General features: G+C 39.5%; 1 protein-coding gene across 2 annotated transcripts in view; it reads left to right on the forward strand.

Moving 5' to 3' along the window:
• The window catches only part of AQR (aquarius intron-binding spliceosomal factor), a 91231-nt gene that overhangs the window by 35413 nt on the left and 39743 nt on the right, over positions 1–16075 (forward strand). For both annotated transcript variants that reach the window (XM_070425416.1, XM_070425426.1), the window contains 4 exons: positions 2043–2184; positions 5585–5763; positions 11190–11357; positions 12696–12865. In XM_070425416.1, the coding sequence (XP_070281517.1) occupies positions 2043–2184; positions 5585–5763; positions 11190–11357; positions 12696–12865 (659 nt within the window). The remainder of the gene's footprint in view (positions 1–2042; positions 2185–5584; positions 5764–11189; positions 11358–12695; positions 12866–16075) is intronic.

Genomic DNA, 16075 nt, shown 5'->3' on the forward strand with positions numbered 1-16075 from the left:
ACCCAAGCTCTGACTGCACGATCAGCGAGCTGCTCCAAGCTTCTAAGGAGAGAAAATAAGTATAAAATTGGGGCAGAAATAAAAAATACCGTGTGAGAATTGTAAAGAAAATCTTTGTAAAACTTTACCGTTTTAAAGCCTTCTTATTATAAAATAAACACTAAATATAGAACATTACTAATTATCATAAGGAAAGCACCATGAAACCCTTATAGCTACCTCGTCAGTTATTCCAGAACCCTTCCTTTCTACTCACAGCTTCCTCAACTTGAATGTAACCATTTATTTCTTGGCTTTTATAGCCATCGTTATCTTGCATTTTTAAAATAGTTTTATCACCCAGTTGTGCATCCCTAGGCACTAAAGTCAGTCCTGCACATTTAAAAAAACATCTTTTACTTTACAGGTATCCCCTATATCCCTTCCTTTTCTTTCTGTTGAGGAACCTGCATATGGAAACCTGTATAGTTTCCTAGAGTCTGGATTTTTCTAAGTGACTATGAGCATGTCCCCTGTTCTTATTTTTCTTGCAAATTGGCAACTGGATGCAGAGGCTCAATCAGGCTGAGGTTCTCTCTCTTTGGCAAGATTCTTGGTGTTAGTGTGTTTATTTTCATCGGGAGGCACACAATGTCTGATTGTCTCTCTTTTTGTCATATTAGTAGCCATTGCTGCTTAATAGCTAGATTTGTTAATTCGGTGATCATTGTAAAATGGTGACATTTTAATTGTCTTTTCTTTTTAATAAAAGTATGTTGTTGAAGGAGATGCTTTCTCTCAGGCTCTGACCTGAAAGCAATTGAATTACATTTTAAGTCAGAGTTTACTAACATAAACAATATGAAATTTTTCTACATCAATGTTTCTTGCTTTTAAGTGCGTTATTGCTTTGGTAAGGATACATAGGGATGATGAAAATATGATTTGCCAGTAAAATATGTTTTAGGTTCTTTTTTTTTAAAAAAAACTTTTGATATGTTGCTGAGTGCTTGGTCATTTATTATCCACAGGAAGTACTGTTAAGTGAAGATAATGGAAAGAATATTGTTTATTAATACAGTCAGAGAAGGGAAGTACCTTCTTCAGATACTTCTTAGAAGCGCTATTCGGATATGAATCATTGATGTGCAGATTACTTGTATTAATGAAATTCATCTTTTTTTTTTTAAATATATTTTATTGATTTTTTACAGAGAGAAAGGGAGAGTAATAGTTAGAAGCATCGATGAGAGAGAAACATCGATCAGCTGCCTCCTGCACATCTCCTACTGGGGATGTGCCCGCAACCCAGGTACATGCCCTTGACCGGAATCGAACCTGGGACCTTTCAGTCCGCAGGCTGACGCTCTATCCACTGAGCCAAACCGGTTTTGGCGAAATTCATCTTTTTAAAAATATATGTTTATTGATTTTAGAGAGGGAGATAGAAACATCAATGATGAGAGAGAATCATTGATCAGCTGCCTCCTGCACATCCCTTACTAGGGATCGAGCCTGCAACCCAGGCATGTGCCCTTGACTGGAATTGAATCTGGGACCCTTCAGACCACAGGCTGACGCTATATCCCAGTGATGGCGAACCTTTTGAGCTCGGCGTGTCAGCATTTTGAAAAACCCTAACTTAACTCTGGTGCCATGTCACATATAGAAATTTTTTGATATTGGCAACCATAGTAAAACAAATATTTATATTTTTAATATTTATTTTATATATTTAAATGCCATTTAACAAAGAAAAACCAACCAAAAAAATGAGTTCGCATGTTACCTCTGACACGCGTGTCATAGGTTCGCCATCACTGCTCTATCCACTGACCAAAACCAGTTAGGGTTGAAATTCATCTTTTATTTTCAATTCTTAGTATATAGCATTTATTAACTTGGTTTCACTTATGTGTGGTAGTAGAAATAAGACCTTATTAAATATGCTATATTTTAGATATTAAATTAGATTCTTACCAAATTTGTTATGCCTTTTTTATTGAGAGAGCAGATGTCTGATTAAAAAAAAATTCAAATATGGTTGTTATTTTCCTTTTCAGGTTGTCTTGCTCTACCCAAGCTAAATTTGCAGTTTTTGACTCTTCATGATTACCTCCTAAGGAACTTTAATCTCTTCCGCTTAGAATCAACTTATGAAATTAGGCAGGACATTGAGGACAGTGTCAGCAGAATGAAGCCTTGGTAAGTAAACTGGTTCCACTTGCAATGCAGTGATGCAAACAGTGACTGACATACTTCTGTCAGAAAGCTCATACTGTGTTTAGAAATAATATACCTGGCACAAAGGTGCCCTCCAAAACAGGAGATACTCTTTTTTTTTAAATATATTTTTATTGATTTTTTACAGAGAGGAAGGGAGAGGGACAGAGAGTTAGAAACATCGATGAGAGAGAAACATCGATCAGCTGCCTCCTGCACACTCCCCACTGGGGATGTGCCCGCAACCAAGGTACATGCCCTTGACCAAAATTGAACCTGGGACCCTTCAGTCCACAGGCCGACGCTTTATCCATTGAGCCAAACTGGTTAGGGCAGGAGATACTCTTTGAGAAATACTTTAATGTGAATGTATATCAAAAGTGCTAAAATATAAAACCTGGGTATTTGGGATGGAACTGGGGATAAGGGAAGAGTGGTCATTATCCTTGGGGTGGAGGCGGCAGGGAAAGAGAAATGTCGAGAGGAGTAGGTGGGGCACCAGTAAAAGAGGAAAGAGTATGGGCTGGCAGCAGGCCTGTGCAAGGGCAGGACAGTTTAGTCCTGTCACCACTAGTGTCAGTCAGCCTGTTGAGGGAACCTGGCAGGAGGTGAGGGCGTGGCCGAACGTCGCACAGAGTGGAACATTGGGAAGCCTTCCCTGGGCCTCCATCCATTGATTGCCTGGAAGAGACTAAGTCATCAGCGTTTACTCTTAGGGCCAGTGAGTCGGTCTTGTTGTTTGAGAAACTCTCTTGCTTGAGCTCAGCCTCCCACCTGCCAGCTCAGTCCTTCAGCTAAGAAGAGACTTTCATTCCCCTTCCAGGAGGCTCTGCTGTATCCCTGCGAAGGTTCGTTTTCCTTTTAGACTTGACTGACTTCAGGTAAATGCCCTCGGTCACTATTCCATTCTGAGTATAACATTGATGGAGATGAATTACGTATCACAAGTGACTATAAACAAGTAAAATAACTCTCTAAAATGAATTTTTGTTACATTATAGTTACACCACGCATACTTATACAATTATACTGTATTCTATATGAAAAGCTTAACATATTTTGAGTGTGAATTCATTTCAGGTATCTTCTAGACTTCTCCCCTTACTAATTACAGAGAACTGCATGGACACTGTGATTATGATCTATTTTTTCCCTTCATATTTTATTTCATACACAATTCTATTTTTTATTAGTTATTATGTGAATAGTTATTCTGGGTGAGACTATAAAACACAACATAAAGTATTTTTGTCTTAATAATCAGTTGAGTCAGGAGGCAGGCTAGCACTGTGAAGTTTGTATACCCACTGGCTGATGATCCCTGCCCACAGCTTTGCTGAAATTGCTGCCCATTGTTTGAACCCCGGGAGTGCTTGATCAGAAAGCTTCCTTAGAATTTATGGTTACCTTGCATTTACATGCTCAGATTCTGGACCTAATTTTGGCCGTTTTGCCAAGTAGGGACTTAATAACTAGCAGTTTATCAAATACAGCTCACTCATATTTTATTTAAATGCCAAATAAAGCAATAACACTTATAATTCTTGTTTATTAATAAAGGAACTTTTTTAAAAGTTACATTTTCTGCTAGGGAAAAGAAAATGTCACTTTTTAGAATTATCTTGTGATAATAAATTTTTCTAAATTTTCATTCCTAATTGCCCATGATTGAAAACTTAAAAGCAGTGAGATCTAAAAAGGAGCATGTTCCGTGTATCCTGAAGGTAGAAAAGTAGCCACAGCACTTTTCCTCATCACATAATTCTAGTGATCATGTTTTCAGACTGATGAAACGTCCGCTCAGGATAAGAGAGGATGTGTTTATGAGAGGCCGAAATCTGCACTTTTTAATGCTTCGTGTTGCAGGTAGATTTTATAAGGGGGGAGGAATTAGGGAAAATTACTGAGTGCTTGCTTAGAGGTGGGAATAAGAATTGACTGCAACTGGACGAGAGGAATATTTTTTAATATGATGGAAATGTTCTAAAATTGAATTTGGGGGAATGGATACACGGCTCTATCTATAATAATAAAAGCATAATATGCTAATTAGACCTGGCAGCCAAACAGCCTTCCGGACGAAGCCGTGGGGACTGAGGCAGAGGCAGTTAGGGGCGATCAGGCAGGCAGAGTGATTAGGGGCGATCAGACAGGCAGGCGAGTGGTTAGGGGCAATCAGGCAGGCAGGCAGAAGCGATTAGGAGCCAGCGGTCCCAGATTTCGAGAGTGATGTCCAACTGCCTGTTTAGGCCCAATTGGGATCTGGCCTAAACCGACAGTCAGACATCCCCCAAGGGTTCCTGGATTGCGAGAGGATGCAGGCTGGGCTGAAGAGCTGAAGGACCCCCTCCCCCCCTCCCCCCCCCGTGGCCTATCTCCCCTGTGCACAAGTTTCGTGCACTGGGGGCCTCTAGTAAATTAATAAAATTACTGAATTGTACATTTACAGTGAATGAATTTAATGCTACTAAACTGTACTATAGTAAAGTTGAAAAAATGGGGACAGTGATAGAAAGTTATTACAAAGGGTTTAGGCACAAGGTGTAGTGCCTTTTTGTCCCAGTATGAACCAAGTCATTGGATTGGAAAATTTTTATTTTTAATTAGTTTACTCTTTGATGTCATGAAGTTTTACAATTTTTGTTATGCTACAAAGCCTTTACTTAGGATGTAGTTTCTTTGTAATCATGGCTTTTTTGGCAGTACTTTTAAATTTTGGAGTATTGCTGCAGTTTTTATATTACAGATTTCCTAAATATACTATTTAATGTAAAAATTAAAGCACTACTTAGACTAATATAAGAAGAAAGAATGAGTGTTTGGATGTTAGTGGCTCTAGTTATTACAACTAGCTTGATTATTTGTCCCCCCAGTCCATGGTAGCATCTTTTAAATGATTTAACTATTATACCCTAAAGAAGTCATTTGCATAGATATTATTTTTTGCTTGTTTTTAATTTTTTAAATCTTAGCTTGTTCTATAATGTTTTTGAAACAGCTTGTAGAAATGCTTAGGGTACATAAGGTAAAATTAAATAGTTGAGACTATTTTATGAAGAAGAAAAAAGGATAAGAATATAAAATAAAATTAAATGTGCTGGATTGTCTCATTCTTTGACAAAATAGTTCAACTATTATGTACATAAAGTTACCTTCTTACCTGGGGGGGTGTGGGGATGTTCCTCCATATTCTGGACCATGTTTGCCTCTTTCATCCTACCTTGTATACTCCCGATATATTGAGACTTATTTTTTTTCAAGTGTAGAAATAAGAGTTACTTATGTTAGGGCTTAAACACTAGCTAAACATGTATTCTTACTGGTTTTACTTGTCCAGAAGTTATATTTTGTTTTAGTAATCATGCACTTCTTTGCTTTTCAGGCAGTCTGAATATGGCGGTGTAGTATTTGGTGGCTGGGCGCGAATGGCTCAACCCATTGTGGCTTTCACTGTGGTTGAGGTTGCCAAACCCAACATAGGTGAAAACTGGCCAACCCGAGTTCGTGCAGATGTCACCATCAATCTCAATGTCAGAGATCACATCAAAGATGAATGGGAAGGTAATGTTGCATTTCAAAAAGTGGTTACCTTTTACCTTTTTAGTTTATTATCCTAGAGGCCCATTGCATGAAATTGGTGCACTGCGGGGGTGTCCCTCAGCCCAACCTGCGCCCTCTCACAGTCCGGGAGCCCTGTGATCAATCGCCCCAAAGAGGTAGGCCCTGCCCACCTGGCTGGGGTTCCACAATGGATCACCCCCGCAGAGGGAGGCCCCACCCACCCACCACAGCGCCACCGCAGGGTAGCCTGGGCCTCTCTTTGGGGCAATTGATCACGCCCCACAGAGGGAGGCCCTGCCCACCTGCCACAGCCCACTGGTCAGTGGCCTGGGCCTCCCTCTTTGGGGCGATTGTGGAGTCCCCCGATTGATCAATCGCCCCGCCGGCCAATAGCCTGGGCCTCCCTTACAGGGTGATCATGCAATCGATTGTGCCTTGCAGAGGGAGGCCCGGCCTACCCACCGTAGCCCGCTGGTCAGTGGCCTGGACCTCCCTCTTTGGGACAGTCGTGCAATTGATTCCGTCCCACAGATGGAGGCCCCACCCACCTGCCGCAGCCCACTGGTCGGTGGCCTGGGCCTCCTCTTTGGGACGATTGTGGAGCCCCTTGATTGATCGATTGCCCTGCTTGGCCAGTAACCTGGGTTTCCCTCTGTAGGGTGATCATGGGGCGATGGCTGAGCCCCCGACCAATTGCATAACACCCGCCTTGGCTGGCCTGGCGCCAGTGGATGTCATAGTGTGGTTGTCCAGACGGTTGTTCTGCTGTTCAGCCGTTAGGTCGATTTGCATATTATGCTTTTATTATAAACTTTCACTTAGAGAATTAGCAAAGTACTTTTATTACATGTTACCCTTCTAAACTCATGAAGTTTAATCCTTAAAATTTGATTTAAAGAATGGCAGTTGTCTTTGTAATTATCATTAGTAAAAAATACCAAGAATCATATAAGAATGATTAAATACCTTAATCTACACTAATAAAAGAGAAACATGGTAATTGGCGTACGACCGCTACCCTTCCCATTGGCTAATCAGCGTATCCTTATGCAAATTAACTGTCAGCCAAGATGGTGGCCGGCAGCCATACACTGAAGGGAGCAGGGAGGCTTGCTTCCTCCAGGAACTGCAGACTCCAACGTTCCCCGCCTCTCAACTGCAACTCTAAGCAACTATTACTATGTTGCAAATAAGAAGCTAAACAAAACTGGCTTTCAGTCAGCCCCGGACCGCAACATTGTATCCATGTTTTCAGCAGCGAGGCCTCAGAGCTAAAGCTGGCCCAGAATAAAAAAAAACAAACAAAAAAAAAAACAAGGAGCAGTTGGGAGCTTTTAGTCAACTGCCAGGGGGAAAACAGCCCTCAGCTCCTCAGCCAGCCTGGCCAGGCACCCCAGTGGGGACCCCCACCCTGATCCAGGACACCCTTCAGGGCAAACCAGCCGGCCCCCACCCATGCACCAGGCCTCTATCCTATATAGTTAAAGGGTAATATGCCTCCCAGCACCGGGATCAGTGGAGCAGCGAGGCTCCCGGCACCAGGATCAGCGTGACAGGAGGCAGCGCCCAAACCTCCTGATCAGCCCTGCTCTGTGCCTGATAGGGGGGGAGCTCCCCAATCCCCCAATTGCCCTGCGGCTCTGTGTGTGACAGGGTGCAGCACACCAACCCCCTGATTGGCCCTGCTCTGTGTGTGACAGGGTGAGGCGCCCCAACACCCCGCCCCCAAGGGTCCTGCTCTGTGTGTGACAGGGTAGAGCCATAACCTCCCCATTGGCCCTGCCCTGAGTGTGACAGGGTGCAGCTTCCCAACCCCTTGATCTGCCCTGCTCTGTGTATGACAGGGGGCGGTGCCCCAGCTCCCCTATTGGCCCTACTCTGTGAGTGACAGGGGGGAGCTCCTCAACCCCCTGATCCGCCCTGCTCTGTGCGTGACGGGGTGGCGCCGCAACCTCCCCATTGACCCTGCCTTGAGTGTAACAGGGGGTGGTGCCCCAACCCCCCAATCGGCCCTACCCTGAGCGTGACTGAGGGAGGCATCGCAACCTCCCGATCCGCCCTGCTCTGTGCATGACAGGGGGCGGCGCCCCAACTCCCCAATAGGCCCTGCTCTGATCCTGACCAGGGGCTGCACCCAGGGATTGGGCCTGCCCTCTGCCACCCGGGAGCAGGCCTAAGCCAGCAGGTCGTTATCTCCCAAGGGGTCCCAGACTGTGAGAGGGCACAGGCAGGGCTGGGAGACCCCCCCCCCCCCCCACCCAGTGCACAAATTTTTGTGCACCGGGCCTCTAGTACTTTAATAAAAGCATAAAATAGTATTCATATCAAAGTGTTTTTAAAATTGCAATTAGCAGAGCTGAAAGTGTTTTAAATCTTAAATTTAGTAAGGTAATGTTTATGAATTTGTAAGATCAACATAAAAAGTAAAAATATTAATGTTCACTAAAGAAAGGGGGAACGCAGGCAGAGCAAGAAAATAGATATTTTTAAAAGATAGAAAGTGAAGAGAATAGGGATGCATACCATTTATGGAAAATAAAGATACAAAATTAAAACTAGACAAACTCAAAAGGAATTTTAGGGGGATCTACAAAACAATTCAGAAAGAAATAATAATAGTTTATTTTCATCAAAGGGGAGAAGTCAGATAATTAGTGAAATTCTGTGTACTCAACAGTAAATAAATAAGAATTCAGAGATATTAAATGAGTTATTTTTTTATTTTTTGCCAGGCAAGATTTGAGGGATGGGAGTTCCACAGTTAATTTTATGTAGGGATAAGTAGGTTGAGAGTTACTACGTAAGATAGGGTTAAAACAGTGCTAACATCTGTGCCTGAAATGTCGCATGAGCTGAGTTTTAATTGGCACTTATCTTTTTCTCCCAGCTGTCTGTGAGAGCTCTTGCTGCCTTGTTGTGAGACATAGTAGCTGGTACATTTTATCTCCTTTCACCTTCTTGGCATGCCAGAAGGAAAGGGATAGTCCCTTAATGGTTTACTTTTCAAAAACCGTTGCTGTCGACATAGCTGTTTATAACCACAGGGACTGTATGATATATTTATCACATTAATTCTGAAGGAATCCAGCAAAGAAGCTGGCCAACTGTTTGACAAATGGCCACTGTAGTGGGTATCATTTGTGACAGATTTTGCAACTTCAGTTTCCTTCCAAAGAGTTTTAATCTGATGCCTTACACATCTAGAATAATGTGTACCTTTATCATTTCTAAATATTGAGGAAGATGTTAAGTTGTTGGAGAAGGCCTTCTATTTATTGCCCTTTAGAGTTAAGGAGGTATTAAAATAAGCACTGTTTTATGATAGGTAATAAACTGCCATAACTTATTGGCTACCCCTCAATGTAACATTGGAAATAAACTTAAAAACAAAGATCCTTTACAGAAACTTAGAGATGACAGATGACAAGTCTGCATTATGGTATTAAGGGGAAAAAATAATGTTTTATCCAGTCCCCTTTCCTCCATTACTTTGCAGACTGCTATCAGGACATCAGTCATTTTTTTTTTTTTAAATATATTTTATTGATTTTTTACAGAGAGGAAGGGAGAGAGATAGAGAGTTAGAAACATCGATGAGAGAGAAACATCGATCAGCCGCCTCCTGCACATCTCCCACTGGGGATGTGCCCGCAACCCAGGTACATGCCCTTGACCGGAATCGAACCTGGGACCTTTCAGTCTGCAGGCCGATGCTCTATCCACTGAGCCAAACCGGTCTCGGCCATCAGTCATTTTTTGAGGGGGTGAAGGAGAGCTCTTCTTTTCTTTTAAACATAGGCCTCTGGTAGAATAAGAAATAGATTGGGTGAATTTTGATGGGTAGGATAGAGAACAATAGGGTATTATGAGGGGAGCAACTCATATTTTAAGGAATGGTGGGGAGAAAAGTGTTTTCTGGGAGGCCAGAGCCAAAATTTACACCCAGTATTGATCACAAAGAGTAACCTAGTAGAAAACTGAGGCAAAAAATTAGAGAGAGGTTCTAGTAATGAATATTATCCCTGTGAAAACAGAACAGTTTTGAAGAATTTAAGGTAAATACTATAAAACATTCTTCTTGTTCCTGTAAGAATGTGTGAATTTCAGGCCCTTCTCCATCCCTTATTTAAAATTAAGGAAACAAAATTAAGGAAATTGAAATGCCGGATTCTGCTCAAAAGGCACGTTCACAGATGGAATGAATGCAGATGGTTGAAAGGAGAGAGGTAGTTGAGCTCATTGTAATATAGGTATTTTTGATGTAGATCTGTAATGTCCCACAGTAAAATTATCTGCCTTAGGAGGGAACGGGCATTCATCCTTCCTTGATACCAAAAAGCGACATTGGTAGAGAGAAATTTACCTCTCAGGGCCACTTCTTTGTCTCAAAGACTTGGACCTTTTAACGAGTCGTGCAGATCAGAAGTCACAAATCACAGAACAGATCCTTTAGTTCTCATTGCTTCTGCTAATTTGCAGAGAATTTGTTGAGAAATAAAGTCATTATTATGAATTAAGAGTTATTATTTCTAACACACTTGAATCCCACTCTATATTGAAACAAACAAGAACGGTCCCAGCACTGTGAGACATACACATTGCTGGTTTGATTTAATTGTGTATCTTGTTACCAAGGTTATGAGCAAACAGACTGCTTAAATTTGCATTTATGTCATATACTGGCTAACAAAATCAAATCAGAAAATAAGTAAAGATTAAGTGGAATGATATTATGTGCTGTGTGATCTAATTTTATGTCCCTTGTCTTCCATTGCCTAGTTTTAATAGAGTAGGGAAACCAATTGAATTATAATTTGGTCAGATAACTGAAAAGCCATGGACTTTGGCACAAGTCTCCTATTTCTTGACATTCACTTATAAAAATCTTCCATATTTGCCAATTGAAACTATATATACTCAGCTATCTTTTCAAGATGGTGTCTGTAAACAATGCTATTGTGCCTTGATGAATTATTTTTGAGTTGATCCTTTTTGGCGAAATACACTTAGACTGTGGTTGGAATGACTGATGTTATGAACCTGCTAAATATGATAGAGATGGATTATATGCTAACCATATTTCTGGTTACTTATTAAGAATGTTAAGAGTACGAATGAAGGTAAACATCCAGTTTTGGAGCTGTAGCCAGATGTGGAGGGCTTATTTAGTAATATCTTCATGGTATAAAGGTTCAGATTTTAATATATGGGAACTTTCATTTAATTACTACTATCAAACATTGAGTATTAGAGGTTATAGGAAAGCCCATAATTGTATTACAGTACAAATATAATTTTTGACCACCTCTCATATTTTAAATGTATTTTTATATTTCTATTCTAAAGATAAGAGCTTAAGAAATTGCTAACAAAAGAGTAAAAACAATGACATTCTGATAAGTGAAAATGTCTTAATGTTTTACCAGGCCTTCGTAAGCATGATGTATGCTTTTTAATTACTGTGCGTCCCACGAAACCGTATGGTACCAAGTTTGACCGGAGGAGACCTTTTATTGAGCAGGTTGGCCTGGTTTATGTCCGAGGCTGTGAAATCCAGGGCATGCTGGATGATAAAGGACGTGTCATTGAAGACGGTATGGTGATCTATGCTTTTGAAAGAGTGTGTGTACATAATGATAGATTCCTTTGCCTTTTTTTCCTTTAGTGTATTAGGTGATAATCTTACTAGTAGTTGTTTTATATACTAAATTGACACAGGATTATCTACAAAGTATGGGTAGAGTACCTACCACCCACTTTTAGAAATAAATAATATGGTTTCTAAACTGTTAGATACTGGAAAGGACAGGATCTTTTGAAATCATCTTTATTTAAAACTTCCTTTTACATTAATTTACAGTATTGCTTTTTATAAAACCTCTTATAGTTAGTTGTTCAGTGATATATTTGTCTAATTTCTTCTTAAGTTTTACTGATTTGATTCATTATAGGAGTGGTTCTTAATTGGGAATAGCACTACCCTGCAATTTGAAATGTGTGGTAGTATTTATGTTGTCAGATGACTAGTGTAGGAGTAGGGGTTGGTGAGTTATTGGTATTTTCTGGTTGGGGACCAGGGATGCTAAGCATGTAAACAGAACTATCATGTAGAAGGAACTGTCCTGCCTAGGATGTCAGCATTACCCCATTTAGAAATGTTGCCTTACAAGGCTAGTCAGCTCTTTGAGTTCTTATCTTATCACTGATTGTTTTTTTGAAATTCTTACATTGTTCTGACTTTTTTGCTAATACTTACTATTAAATTATAACTGCGTCCATGCCCGGTGCTTATTTTATAATTTGGTTATTAAACTTCTCATAGAACTTCAATTCGCTTTTATTACCTGTGATTTCAAGATTGCACCATTGCTAAAGTGCTGATACTTAGGTCGCTTCTCTCACTAAAATAAAAGAAAAATAGAAGGGAATGGAGGATAGTTGGAATAAACATAAGGCCATATGATGGGACCAGAGTTGGAGGTCTAAGACAGAAAGAAAAAGCCTCTGAGCTTTCAGCCATTAGAATATGAAACTTTCTTTCATACTAGTGATATTATTTATGGTATATGGAAGGAAGAAAAGAGTGATCACCAGGCACTTACTATATGTAAGGCAGTAGTAGGAGCTGAGCTCTGAGTGGCTGACAAAAGTCAACTTCTTTGACTTCCAAGGCTCCGATTTTAGTTGAGGTCATATTCAAATAACTGCAGTTCCTGGCATTGCCTCATAAACATTACATGACTACTCTGGGAAGAAATAGTAATAAGTTTGAGAAAGGAGAAACTATTTTCAGCTTTTTGAAGATGGCTGGAGTAAAGTCTGGACAGTTTACTCATTTCTAGAAAAGGAATACTGCTAACTTATTTTTATATTTGGAAAGTAGATATTTAATAGTATATATTTCATTTAACAAACTTTTTCAAAATGTTTAGGACCCGAACCCAGACCCAATCTTAGAGGAGAGTCAAGGACATTTAGAGTGTTTTTGGATCCAAACCAGTATCAACAAGATATGACCAATACCATACAAAATGGAGCAGAAGATGTGTATGAAACTTTCAATATAATAATGAGGAGAAAACCAAAAGAAAATAACTTTAAGGTAATTTGGGGGCTTTAAAACCAAAAATGCTACATAATCTGAAAAACTTTAAGACAAATAATAGTAGTAGGCTTAAATGATTTGTTCAGAAAATTATCATCACTGCTTTTTTTATTCTAAGCGGTTCTCTTAGATTAAATATAGAAACTTAAGGAAATTTATTTGCTAAATCTCTTTTGTCTTTTGATCAATTTAGAAACTTAAAATATGAATTAATTCATGTGTTATTTTAAAGGTCAGCCTCCTTCCTTGCTTTTTGTATATCACATTCAGTTTGTGCCTCAGTATGAGGTAAAGAAAACTGCTTGTTTATTTGTTTACTGGGACTTCTTTTATGAATCAAAAGTAACACCTATGGAATCTTAGGGCTTTGAATTACTCTATGATATAATGTACTTATACTTTACTTCTTAGTGGAAAAAGATTTGGGGACTAGAGAGTTTTATTTTCATAATAACTTTGTGTGTAGAGGAGTTTTAATAAAGGAAGGTTTTAAAAATTATTCTTTGAAACTATATTATAAAACTTAAACATTAAGCGGTTCTGCATTTGGTGATACCAGCTTTTGCACAAGTACCTTTACTTTCTCCACTAAGCACAGTGCTTCTTACACATTATCACTTGATTATTTTTTTACTCATTGTTGTTATTAAAAAAGAAAGCCTCACCTACAAAGGAATTTATTATTCCCCATCTTACCCTGTTGTTGAAGACAAAATAATGGAAATACCTTTCATTTCTTTGGTCTCACACTCCACCTGCAGTTTATCAATCAGTCGGATTGACTTACCCCCTCCACCGATGCCAGGTCCAGGACACCTCATCTCTCACATCCCTGCTTCCATTTGTGACTGCTCTTCCCCTTAGACCAGCGGTTGCCAACCTTTCGGACCTCACGGACCACCAGTGGTCCGTGGACCACCATTTGGCCACTGCCGCTCCAAAGGTTTCCTTAAAGTTTAAGGCTTAGACCACTCTCCACCTAGCGGCTGAATGCTGGTTATACCTGGTACCCCTGTTCAACACTGTTCCATGGTTTTTTATCACAGTAGAAAGTTGTCCTCATAGTCAGAGAGGCCCCTTCCCTCTGTTTTCTGGCTTCCTCTCCTACATCTTTTTCTAACACTTTTCCTTTATTCACTCCATGCCAATCACACTGACCTTTTTGCTGTTCTTTAGTAATCCAAGCCTTTGCACAGTGTTTCCTGTACCTGGGCAGTCATCCCCAGGCATGTGCATGGCTTATTCTCTGACTTTATATGGGCAACTCTGTTTAAATGTCACCTCTTAAGAGAAACCCTCTCTGGCAACTTTATCTAAAGTAACCTCTCCCTTTCTCATCATTCTTTATCCAATTATGTTTATTTTCCCCTACTGCCTTTATTATACCTGATAATTATATGCTATTTAAATGACCTTAGAATGACTTTATATTGTTATTTCTTTGACATTAGAATGCAGGTTTATGAGGGCAGGTCTCTGTTTTGTCTGTATCTGTTTTGTTTCTCTCAATAATGATTGGATTTCAGTCAGTTTACTAAAATGAAAAGTTTCTTATATTTATTACTTTGATCTTTTTTTTTTAAACGCCTACTGTGTCTGGTATTGTGCTAAGTTACATAGAGCTAATAGAGATGACTGAGGCACTGTTTATACTTTTGGGGAGCTTAGACTACTAATAAGTGAGGTTAGAAATATAAACAGATAGTTACCATGAAAGCTTAGGAGGTGCCAAAAGTCGTAAGGAGGGTGCAGGTAGAAGTGTCCTGGAAGTTCAAAGAGGCATTCAGGTTCTGATCCAAGAGAAAGGAGGGATAATTAACTTGCCTATGTTTGGGGAAAATGCTCTTTTGGTTTCTTTGGTGTTTCATTTTATACCTGGGCAGCATCCCTCGTTTATTTCCTTCTCTCTTTTCCTGTTTGTACAGCCTGTCCTTATCTGGATACTTCTTGCCTGAATAGTTGCACAAAACAGCCTCCTTTGTCTCTACCCCTGTTCTCCTCTTAGTCTGTCACCTGTTCTTCATACCCTCCCACTGGTCATTTCACTCTGCTTTTCAAAACATTTCTGTGACTATGTTAATGATGACATAAATCAAAGCTTTCTCACAAATCCTTTACTTGAGCTAAATTGAAATGCCACTTTTCCTCCTTGAAACCTTTTCTAATGTCAAAAGTCTCCCCTCCATCCATCTCTCATCTACCTCAAATTGTGCTCCTGGTATATTTTGTAGTATTTTTTACTCTTTGCCACATTCTGATGCTTTGTATCATTGTTAATGACATATTTTATCTCTCTACTAGAATCATAATTACCTTAGAGACTACTCAATCTTATTCATCAAGTGAACATGCTCATTTATCTGTCCATTCATCCCATCCTTAAACTGTTCTACATCCTTGCTCTCATGGAATTATATTCTAGTGGTGCTGACCAATGGTAAATACGTAACCAAGAACATGAATAGCAGAATATCAATTAGGATAAGTGCAAGAAAATAAAACAAAGCAATGTGGTAAAAACATGATTTATATGCACTAGCCTGTTATTTTGTTATTCTGTTGGGTTGTATAGCATTTATAATGTAAGAATGGCTGGTTTAGTTATTTTAGCCTTTGACATTAATACCCTAGCCTTTTGATTTACATATGTGGAACAGATCACTTCTTTGAAATAATTATTGGAAAGACTGAGAATTTGCCTTGGCTTTCAGTAATTACTTTTGAGAATGTATATATTAACTACTGTAATGAACTTTTATTGTAGTCTTGATTCTTTCATCCTGAAATTTTATTTGATTTTTTTTATCTCACTTTATTTTTCATTTCTTATTTCAAACAATGCCAGTTTTAATATGTGTTTCACGGTTGAGGCATACGTTAACATGCTTCTGGTTGTGTGTTCTTAGCATTGAGGAACTAAGGATTAGAAAGGGGAGAAAACTCCAGAAGTTTCTTAGAGGAAGCATGTTCTTTGAGGGTTTGTTTAGTATTGTTTTCTTGCTGTTGTGTAGACCCAGATGGATTTTCATCCTACCCAGCAGAAGTCAAGTCTAATTCATTTATGACATTCTGTCTAAATTAACTCCTAACGGATAAAATGTTCTTGCTAAGTTTGGTCTTTTGTTTAACTCGGTGTATGGCATCAGCTTAAAATATAGCTGTTGATTCAGTCTAGCCAAGCACCTGTCAGCAAAAAATAGCTTCTTG

The sequence above is a fragment of the Myotis yumanensis genome, unplaced genomic scaffold (assembly GCF_028538775.1).
Source record: "Myotis yumanensis isolate MYYU_CA2020_CCGP unplaced genomic scaffold, mMyoYum1.0.hap1 SCAF_1, whole genome shotgun sequence".
NCBI classification, from domain to species: Eukaryota; Metazoa; Chordata; class Mammalia; order Chiroptera; family Vespertilionidae; genus Myotis; species Myotis yumanensis.